This window comes from Schistocerca serialis, chromosome 4, assembly GCF_023864345.2.
Source record: "Schistocerca serialis cubense isolate TAMUIC-IGC-003099 chromosome 4, iqSchSeri2.2, whole genome shotgun sequence".
Lineage (NCBI taxonomy): Eukaryota > Metazoa > Arthropoda > Insecta > Orthoptera > Acrididae > Schistocerca > Schistocerca serialis.
In genome coordinates this window covers 673,811,081-673,822,656 of record NC_064641.1, presented here as the reverse complement: position 1 = coordinate 673,822,656, position 11,576 = coordinate 673,811,081, and the positions used below count along the sequence as shown (strand labels likewise).

General features: G+C 41.5%; 1 protein-coding gene across 1 annotated transcript in view; it reads left to right on the top strand.

The window, feature by feature from the left end:
• The first annotated feature begins 2,651 nt into the window (after nt 1–2,651).
• Nucleotides 2,652–11,576, top strand: part of LOC126474679 (phospholipase A1 VesT1.02-like) — a 41,549-nt gene continuing 32,624 nt past the window's right edge. Inside the window, exons 1-2 of the mRNA XM_050102157.1 lie at nt 2,652–2,697; nt 11,088–11,211. Coding sequence (XP_049958114.1) covers nt 2,652–2,697; nt 11,088–11,211 — 170 coding nt within the window. The remainder of the gene's footprint in view (nt 2,698–11,087; nt 11,212–11,576) is intronic.

Sequence of the window (11,576 nt, the reverse complement as noted above, 5' to 3'; positions counted from 1 at the left end):
TCAAATACTCACATCAAAAAATGTTTTGCATCACCCTGGTCCCCAGAACTTCTGAAGATAGACGTTGACTGTGGATGATGTATCACAGACACAGTCCCTTTGACTGTTCAGAGATGTCACTAAACCCGCCCAAAGATGTAAACAACCATGCGTGACAGCACCTATTAGACGGAGGGGGTCCGACAGCGGATCGGTTCCAGTCATTCCACCAGGAAGGAGGTACACGGTAGTTCAACAATGCCTAGACGGTCAATACCGCGGTTCGATCACATATGCATTTTTACTTTGTGCCAGGAAGTGCTCTCGGCAAGGGAAATGTCCAGGTGTCTCGGAGTGAACCGAAGCGATGTTGTTCGGACTTGGAGGAGATACAGAGAGACAGGAACTGTCGATGACATGCCTCACTCAGACCACCCAGGGGCTACTACTGCAGTGGATGACCGCTACCTGCGAATTATGGTTCGGAGGAACCATGACAGCAAAGCCACCATGTTGAATAATGCTTTTCTTGCAGCCACAGGACGTCGTGTTACGACTAAAACTGTGCGCAATAGGCCGCATGATGCGCGACTTCACTCCCGACGCACATGACGAGGTCCATCTTTGCAACCACGACACCATGCAGCGCGGTACAGATGGGCCCAACAACATGCCGAATGGATCGCTCAGGATTGGCAACGTGCTCTCTTCACCGATGAGTTTCGCTTCCACCAGACAATCGTCGGAGACGTGTTTCGAGGCAACCTGGTCAGGCTGAACGCCTGAGACACACTATCCAGCGAGTGCAGCAAGGTGGAGGTTCCCTGCTGTTTTGGGGTGGCATTATGTGGGGCCGACGTACGCCGCTGGTGGTCATGGAAGGCTCTGTAGTGACTGTACGATACGTGAATGCCATTCTCCGATCGATAGTGCAACCACATCGGCAGCATACTGCGAGGCATTCGTCTTCACGGACGACGGTTCGCGTCCACATTGTGCACATCTTGTGAATGAATTCCTTCAGCATAACGACATCGCTCGGCTGGAGTGACCAGCATGTCTTCCACACGTGAACTCTATCGAACATGCCTGGGATAGATTGAAAAGGGCTGTTTATGGATGACATTACCCACCAACCACTCTTGAGGGATCTACGCCGAATCGCCGTTGAGGAGTGGGGCAATCTGAACCAATAGTGCCTTGATGAGCTTGGAGAACATGGAGAGGGACTGTATGTAAGTGGCGCTAGGTGGCAATGTAGCTCGGCCGAGGGTCGTACTTTTACAGTCCGTGTAGTTGCAGTAAAGATAGTGTCAGGGTGGCGCTGTGATTAACGCATCTGCATCGTAAATGGGAAATTTCGGATGCGAATCCCAGTCCTGCACAAATTTTTACTCCTCGCCATTGAAGTTGCACGAATTCCTGATGCAGATGATATCAATAATCCCTTCCCTTTTCTTTCCTTTCTCCTCCCCTCCTTCTTGAACTTGCATAATAAGTAACAACCCACTTAAGAATATGTAAAGTTTTATTGGGATTCCGCAATTTATTTATTTATTTCAAATAAAGATTAGAAGGAGGAGGAGATTAGTGTTTAACGTCCCGTCGACAACGAGGTCATTACAGACGGAGCACAAGCTCGGATTAGGGAAAGTTGGGGAAGGAAATCGGCCGTGCCCTTTGGCTGTCCTTACCTTAGTTACATATATATCGTTTCTTTTCTTCGAATATGTCCAAAAGAACGGACACCATAAATAAACGAAAGAATTTGTATTAAGTAGCAGAGTGACTTTTTGATTCAGCCTCCAGATTAAGTTTCCAAGAAATGTTCGGTTAATGTATGCCTTCAATCGTTCTACGTTCCTGAAGCTTCTCCTTTTTGAGAGGATCTATGGATTTATGGATCTATGGTACACGATTACTGACTGAATCACCCTTCGAAACAAAGCAGAAGAGATTGAAACTTCTAATATACGAGTAGAATACAGACATATTAAAAGCATGAGTTGTGCCTGTCTGTGAAATAAATGTACAAGCACATAACAATACATGTTTTTGCGTCAAAAAGTCTTCCATAATATTCATACTATCCGAATAATAGTGAGAAATATCAGCCAATGAGGATTTAGTTACTTAAGCAATTCGCTGAAAAAAGTTACAGCGAATGGTGCCTGTTTGTTCCATAACGTGCTCATAAAAGTTACTTTCCAGGCAGATGCGTGATTACGTTGCCCCATTGCTCGGTACAGGTCTTTGATAGACATAACTGGTCCTGATTTGCTACCGAAGGTATGAAAACAGCTATTCCGGAAAGGTATCACAAAATTATTTCAGAACATGTAGACAGTTTGCATGTCAACTGCTCCATGGGTAACGTTGTTTTCAACTGTCCACATAGCGTAAGTAGCTCCTCTCGTATGCGCCTACTCTTAACTGTCCTTCTGTTAACGATTCGATTACTAACAGTAAAAATAGCTGTCTATGTAAGATGGCATTAAAAACAAATTAACCGATATACAGAAATAATTGTTGATAACGAACCATCAACGATATTGTTGATAACTACAATGAAATGACTCTGTTATCTTGCCATCGACCACGTATAGACTTTGTTGATAAGAATCCCTTTATATATATGTCGAAGAGCAGGGTGTAGAACAAGCCCAGGCAAGATGAAAGTCATTGCTTTGATTCTTATACTTTCAGCAGCAGCCTCAGGTTGGTAACAACAATATTTTCATCACTTTGCATCAAAATGTCTAATGCGTGTGAATTCCCAAGGGACCAAACTGCTGAGGTCATCGGTCCCTAGGCTTACACACTACTTAAACTAACTTATGCTAAGGACACACGCACCCATGGTCGAGGGAGGACTCGAACTTCTGGCGGGAGGGGCCGCGCAACCCGTGACATGGCGCCTCAAACGGCGAGGCCACTCCGCGCGACTCTTTGCTTCAGTGACTTCTGAAAAAGAAACTGTTGTAATACCTGTTGTATTTATACTATTTGTTGTTGCAGTAACATAAAGTAAGTATATTTTTATTAAAAAGATTCTTGAAGCCAAATAAGAATGTTGTGTGTATAATGTCATGTCACTGACCTGAGCGTCAGCGCTCCCATCTCTAAAAATGTACAGAGATCGATATTGTCAACAATCTGTGGCAATAGCGTCCAGACATCCACCTGAAAATCCTACATTTTGCTGTGTAATTTGACGTGAAAACAACAACTAGAAGAAACACGTTTTGGAGCTTATTTATCAGTTGTGTTGTGGTCTTCAGTCCAGAGACTGGTTTGATGCAGCTCTCCATGCTATTCTATTCTCTGCAAGCTTCTGCATCTCCCAGTACCTACTGCAATACTAGTGCATTCAGCTCTTGGTCTCCCTCTACGACTTCTACCCTCCACGCTGCCCTCCCTGCCCTCCAATACTAAATTGGTAATCCCTTGATGCCTCAGAACATGTCCTACCAACCAATCCCTTCTTCTAGTCAAGTTGTGCCACAAATTTCTCTTTCCCCAATTCTATTCAATACCTCCTCATTAGTTATGTGATCTACCCATCTAATCTTCAGCATTCTTCTGTAGCAGCACATTTCGAAAGCTTCTATTCTCTTCTTGTCTAAACTATTTATCGTCCATGTTTCACTTCCACACATGGCTCCACTCAATACAAATAATTTCAGAAACGACTTCCTGACACTTAAATCTAAACTCGATGTTTATAAATTTCTCTTCTTCAGAAACGCTTGCCTTGCCATTGCCTGTCTATATTCTATATCCTCTCTACTTCGACCATCATCAGTTGTTTTGCTCCCCAAATAGCAAAACTGATTTACTACTTTCAGTGTCTCATTTCCTAATCTTCAGCGTCACCCGATTTAATTCCACTGCATTCCATTATCCTCGTTTTACTTTTGTTGATGTTCATCTTATATCCTCCTTTCAAGACACTGTCCATTCCGTTCAGTTGCTCTTCCAGGTCCTTTGCTGTCTCTGACAGAATTACAATGTCATCGGCGATCCTCAAAGTTTTTATTTCTTCTCCATGGATTTTAATTCCTACTCCGAATTGATCAGTGTGGCTTTGAAATAAATCAAGTAGTTAACTTGTTAGCTATATCCAACCATTGATGTCGTATGTAATACTCTGTAGCAAGTCGTCTATTACAGAGAAAGTTTTCAGAAGACAACGAGCTTCCATCTGAATGATATTTACTGGTGGTTTATAATCAGCACGTCTTCAAAGAGCTAGGCAGTACAACATGTGTTAATTTTACTGTAAATAATCTTTCAGTCTTGTAATTGACTAATAATATTACAACTATGACACTATACGAATTTTATTGTCTCCATTATTCTTCATTAAAATTGAATTTTTACCGAATATGCGGCAATTACAGTACAATAAACATTGTTGACCGTAATATCAAAAAGGAAACATTTCCTTGATGTTCTGCAATTACTGCTTCCCGCGCCATTGACTTTTGACATAACCGATTCGTGATAAAGAAATATTAGTCATGAAAGTTTTTTCTTTTTTATATTGTTCTCACGTTATGTAAAGCGCCGGCGGGAACTCAGTTGATTATAGTATTATTCACTTCATCAATGACGTAGCATGCCTGAGAGATATTAAAATTAAATTTAGAAAGCAACTTTTATGCAGTAATATAAGACATATTTTGTGCATTAGCGTAGTGTCCATGCTTCATATTTCTGAGATATTTTTCTTTGTTGTGTGTACTACTTTTTTTTCCTTTGTTTGTGAAGACGACTCTAAGGCCGTAGGTAATCCCTTCATAGACTGGGTTTCCATCTTCTCCCGTCAAAACGCATTCTCTTTTTCCTTCTTTTCACCTGCCCTTCTGCTGATGGTGTCTATTCTCTTGTCTGTTGCATTGCTTGTCCTTTATCGTGGTCCTTCATCATTCCCTATCTCTGATATCTTGCACATTAGTTGGTCTCGACTTATTTCTCCTTTTCTCATTTGCTTCCGTCTTGATTTACATCTCAGACCAGTCCTTCTTGGGTTCAGTAACCCATTTGATTCTTGACTTTTCTTCTCGCTTTACAAAGTTTCTCCCATTCTCTTCCACTGATTCTACTCAAGCTCAACCTGGTTACGTCTCGAGCAATATTGCCCTTTTTAGTTTGGTTTCTTCTATACATTACGTCAGATGTTTGAGTGTGAATAATTATTCTACACGTTCTCTTCCTTACTTAAATCCTTGTTTGTAGATATGTGTTTTACACCCTACTTGTTCTTCTATTCTCTTCAAGAGTAATTTCTACAGCACTTTGCAGCCAATATCTAGCAGTTCCTTCTTGTTCCCATCTTTTACGTATCACTACTAAGGTTGGATTTTTTTATCCTTCAGGTAGATTCCTCGTTCGTTCGATCTCATTAACAATCTTTGCCATATTGTCTTGCACACTGCCACCTTCTCACTTTCTCATCCCAGAAACTATCTTTTTAACTTCCTATTCTTTAAGTCGCATATGCCCACTGGCATATCAACCTTGGTTAGCAATATGATTGTATCATTTCTATGACTATAGCTATGAGATACAGATCTTCTGCGGTTGGTTTGGAATTCTGTGGGTCATGGAAATACTCTGCCAGTATCCTACTGCTTTTCTTAGAACTTACGGCTAAATCCGCTTCGTTCTTTCTTATGTAAAGTTTTCTGCCTTCGTAACCTATCAGTTTCTCTTGGAATTTTTCTAAAAAGTCTCTGCTAATGTTACTTCTCAGATTATTCACGATCACATCCACTTTCTGCTTCATCCTTTGTATTTTACTTCATATTATAGTTCTCGCCGCTTTCTTCCTCTCTTCGTTAAAGATCCGTCATTTCTCAGTTTCTACAAGCGTTTTTTCCTTTTCTCTGCTGCTACCTCATATTCCTTGTTGGTCTAGCAGCGCTCCTGTTTCTTTCTTACTTCCCTCATAACTCAGCCTCTTTCATGTATTGTATTCGCTTTGCTTTTCCATCTCTTCCTCATACTTTTTCCTATCGTATATTAGGTTGAACTTGGTCTGTCTTGGTGTCTCCAATTGCTATATTTGTCAATGATTGTTCCTCCAGTCCTTCCTGTTCTTGTCGCTACTCGCTACGTGTTTGGTTACTACCGTGCACGTTTTGTTCTCTGCTCCTTCATATCCTATCTGACTTACTCCTCACCTCGGTATGCGGCCATTGTATCGGTTGTCCGCAATAAACCCCCAAATACGCGTAGGTATGCGGCTTTTCTTTCCCCTCCGATTCCTGATTTTACTTTCAACATTTAGAACCTAAAGCGTATATTCCCCTATAAATGGCTATCTTCTACCAGCACATGAAAATTATTTATATTAATACCCTGTATACTGTTCCGTTTCACATCATTACTACAGAGCTATGCAATGTAAATAGCTTATGTAACATATAATTACCTGGTGAAGTAGCTGCTCGATCATGGAAGCAAGGTGCCGAACTGTCATGCTGATACGAGAACATATTAATGAAAGTTGGAAAGCTATGCATCTCCAAAAGCCTAACTACCCCTTATTACTAGAGGCCATGCAGAGAGATATTAACGAAGTACAAAGTTTTTATTGTGACCAGCATACAGGGCAGTAAAACATCGAAGTTGAATGTGCAGGGACACTATGCTTTGACGACAAGGAAAAGAGATGGTTTCTATCTGACAAAAAATTAATCATTTCCCCGCTTGGTAATAAGCAAACCACATTATTCGAAGCAGAAGCGCAGAAACTGTAATTAGGTAGAGATTTTCCGATGCTGTGGAAAATAATATGAGGTTTTTGGGAAATTTATATTTGCTGAGATTCTTCAAACAGTCATTTATCTTCGAAGTTGTCATTGTTGAGTACGGATTTGTTCCGAGCGCGGTGGCGAAGCTGTCAGTACACTAAAGAAACGGATTTCAGATCCCGTTCCGTTATCCTGGTTTAGATTCTTCTCGATTTCCCTAAATCGATTCACACAAATGTCGCAGTATTTTCTTTGAAAAGTGCATTGTCGACTTTACGAAATTGTATTTAAGAGAATAAAGGTAATTTTTGTCCCATCTTATTATTACCAGCATTGTCTTCCAGCTTCGTATTACTTTGTAATGTTAGGCCCAAATACTTTATTGATGCGACATGAAATCACTAATGTTTGGTTACTGTTTAACTAACCTCTGTGATAGCGGTAATGCATCTGACGTGAACAGTTAATTTATTTTGAAAAAGGGAGCGACGTTGTGTACAGTAAATTCACATATCTTACAATGGTGCCTTCAAAGATCTTGGAATTTTTTTCACTCATTTTTCTATGTATTTGCTTGCTAACAGTATTTGTGACTAGTAACAAAAGTCGCCTCCACGTGAATTCTGATTTGCATAATTACAAGCCAAAACGAAAATATGGCGCCCATGTAAAATTTGCCTTGCCTCCTCGTCTGGAGGTCAAAACTTTTTTCAGCATCTAGATGCTAAGGTCTGTATGTAACTGCCTGGAGAATGAAAGGGGCAAACGGGGAATGCTTGAAAATTCAAAAGAAATCAAAATGTTTGTTAGCAGCCATCCCTTCTACATCTTATCTGGCTATCTACACTGAAGAATTGAAAATTATTAATTCTAAATATCTTTCACTTCTTTTAGTTCATAGATAATTGTTGTCGTTTAACATTTACCATAACATTATGTAAAAATTAACATACAAACAGTTACTGTTCAATGTATGTGGGAAAAAACGTGATTTTTCTCAGATCTGCGTCCTTTCTATTAATTGTATCGTGTCTAGTTATAGCCTTTCTGAGCGTACAGTATAACGACCACAGTTAATGGATAAAGCTACCAAGAGAAGGAACTGGTGCGCAAAACTTAAGGACGAAAGTAACTTTCGCATGACGTGTCACTGTTAAGTAATATAGCTCAATGAAACTTGGGCCACACATAAAAAAACATATGCAGTATAGTAGAGAAGGTAACTGATAGAAATAAGCAATGAGACGAACAGAAATTACACTTTTATTCAAAAACAATGATTACACTGAAGTCACATCGATTTGTGATGGTCCTCGGGCAATTACAAAAGGCGGGACATAGTTCTTAAAAGAGTGTGTGATCACAACGAACAGCAGTGTATGTTCTGCAACGTGTTCCCGTGCTGGCCACAAGTTTTGTAAGGTCTTGTGCTGGTGTGTCCCATTCGTCCATCAGCACTTGTGAGAACTGCTGGATGGTCGTTGGTGCATGAAGACGTGTTACAATATGTCTCCCCAATGCATTCTACACGTATCTGACGAGTTTTATGTCTTGGAAATGGACAGGCCAGTATTCGCAGAAAATCCTCTTGTTCCAAGAGCTCCTCAGCCTGCGCTTCTAGAAGATGTCGCATATCGTTATCCTTAATAATGAAGTCAGGGACGAATGCACCGCTGAAAAGACGCACATGGGGGAGGAGTACAGTGGCACAATAATGGTGACCGGTGCGTACCGTATTCAAAGATATGGACGTACGACCATGAAACATTATGACTCCCCATACCATGACACTGGGACCTCCAAAATGCGCATGTTCGACCATTTTCTTGGGTGCGTTACGTGTCTCCGCCTCTCCACGTAAGGGGATACCTCCAGTATCACTACGAAGACTGAATCTGCTCTCATCCGAGAAGAACATGCGACCCTGCTACTCTTTGGTCCATCCCCCATTCTCTTGGCATCATCACAAACAGTGCCCCCGATGTCCGGGTATCAACGGAACACAGTGCACTGGTCCTCGGCCAAGGAGACCGCCCCTATGCAGTTGCCATGCCACTGTGGAGCATGAGATTACGAGCGTTGCAATTCTGTTAAATGTGATTGCAAATTTCACCCGCTGTTTGACGTGGGCCCCACCTTTCCTGTTGCACAATGTCGCTGCCATCTGGTGTTGCAGTTGACTTGTTGTCGACCACCACCTCTCCAGCAGGCAGCAGTGCCTGTTGTTGGGAACGCTCCCCATGCAGCTTGAACAATGCTGTGGGCAATACCAAACTCGTGGGCTCCAGTCTTCTTTCCAGTTTCCCGATGATTCTTCCCCATGTAAAATCATCCAGATGTTGTCTCTGGCCCAGCCCCATTTGGTGCTGTAGTCACGCTGACTCCATACTATGTGAAGTCCAGCTTTTTATGTACGACTAGGAGACCTCAGGCAACATGTTCCCGCACTTACATTCATTTCCAGTGTTCCTTTATCTCTCTCGTCCCCGAGTTTTACAGAGAAGTGTTATTACCGATAGCTAGGTATTTTTACACCTTTAGTTGTTCTGCATAATGTAGAATGCAATCCTGTAAAGAACTCTTCCCTCAAATGTTGATAATTTTGCGCCATAGAACGAAGTAGCTTCTATTCCATTCTATCTCTCACTAGATCGAGAAAATGACGCACTTACACGTAATCCACTTAGTACCATCGTGGTGTGATGACGTTTACGGTAATTTTCTTGACATTGTAATTCTGTCAGAGACAGCAAAGGACTTGGAAGAGCAGTCTAACGGAATGGACAGTGTCTTGAGAGGAGGATATAAGATGAACATCAACAAAAGCAAAACGAGGATAATGGAATGTAGTCGAATTAAGTCGGGTGATGCTGAGGGAATTAGATTAGGAAATGAGACAAAGTAGTAAAGGAGTTTTGCTATTTGGGGAGCAAAATAACTGATGATGGTCGAAGTAGAGAGGACATAAAATGTAGACTGGCAATGGCAAGGAAAGCGTTTCTGAAGAAGAGAAATTTGTTAACATCGAGTATAGATTTAAGTGTCAGGAAGTCGTTTTTGAAAGTATTGTATGGAGTGTAGCTATGTATGGAAGTGAAACATGGACGATAAATAGTTTGGACAAGAAGAGAATAGAAGCTTTCGAAATGTGGTGCTACAGAAGAATGCTGAAGATTAGATGGGTAGATCACATAACTAATGAGGAGGTATTGAATAGGATTGGGGAGAAGAGGAGTTTGTGGCACAACTTGACTAGAAGAAGGGATCGGTTGGTAGGACATGTTCTGAAGCATCAAGGGATCACCAATTTAGTATTGGAGGGCAGGGTGGAGGGTAAAAATTGTAGAGGGAGACCAGAGATGAATACACTAAGCAGATTCAGAAGGATGTAGGTTGCAGTACGTACTGGGAGATGAAGAAGCTTGCACAGGAAAGAGTTGCATGGAGAGCTGAATCAAACAACAACAACAACAACAACAACAACAACAACAGTAATTTTCTACAATATACCTGAAAATTTACATTTTGTTGAAACATTCAGAGTCCATACTCAGTTGTTTGCTGGCATTTAGAGGGTGGTTATAGTTTAAGTGTAGCTACTCATGGTGGTTCAGTGTGAGCTGTAATTATCTTATGGCAGCGAAACTTGATCGATATGCTAATGCGTTAATACGTGACCGATTCACGCTGGGAAACAAATTACTTTCATTTTTGGCCACTAGCTGCAAATTTGGCGCTGTACTCTGTTTGTATGACGGAATGACATTCACGTTGTTATTTGACAATGGGACCTCGAAGAGGAAGGCGTCCTATCCTGTTGGAAGCTGTTGACAGGGTTGCCATTGCTGTAAATGAACATGCAGCACATGCCATGGGTAGTGCTAGGGCTCATGCTATGTCATGGGAACTGTTCCTCCCACGGTCAACAGTATGGAATGTTTTGCGATATGTTTTACACTAACACCTGTATAAGATACAGGCGGTGTAGCAAGTGAAACCTCATGATCCGCAGCAACGTTCTGAATTTTCCCTTCATGGACTGAAGTTGATATGATCAGACGTGTGGAACATGTCAGCTGCTAGTGACTTGTAAAATCCTTTCAAGGGATACCATAGCAGCTAAAACGAATTCGAAAATCTTATTGGCTTTGACATGTTGGCTCCAGATCAAATTTTCTGTATTCCCAGATTATCTGGATTTTCGATAGTTTGAATACCTTAGCTTCCAGCTAGTCCAGACCAGTGGAAAACCACTCTATCCCATATTGTCTCCTCATGTTTTATGTCTGTAGATCAAAGAATCGCGCGCCTCATTTAAGCAGACATTTCTTTTTTTTTTTCTCACAGCCCGTCCTCGTCGTTGGGAGCTGATTCCCACGAAAGATGGCGGAGTCGAGCTTTTCGACCTGACGCAGCCTCTGCCGGAAGTGCGCGTCGACGCGAGCGATGTCGTCTTCCAGCTCTACACCAAGTGAGGCAACTAACTAACTGCAATACGCATTCTAGTGCTGATATTTTATTCTTGTGTCTCGTCTGGGCAAATGATACTTCTAATACTGAAATCAGTGTGATATTTAATGTCTGAAACATATGCAGAGACTTGCTGAACAGTTCCCTTGGGTGTGTACATCCTACTTCTTTTCTAGTACTAGAATTGTAATATTGCTTCCTCGTTTACGTCCTCATCACATGTAAAGGGGAGCCCTAGAATATTTTATATCTGCTTTTATTTATCCACTTGCTTCTAGTTTTAATGAGTCAACTTCTTTGGCCACATTGATATGTAACTGGAACTCTGGACTGTTACAAGTAGCAACTTTCATATTAACAGTCATC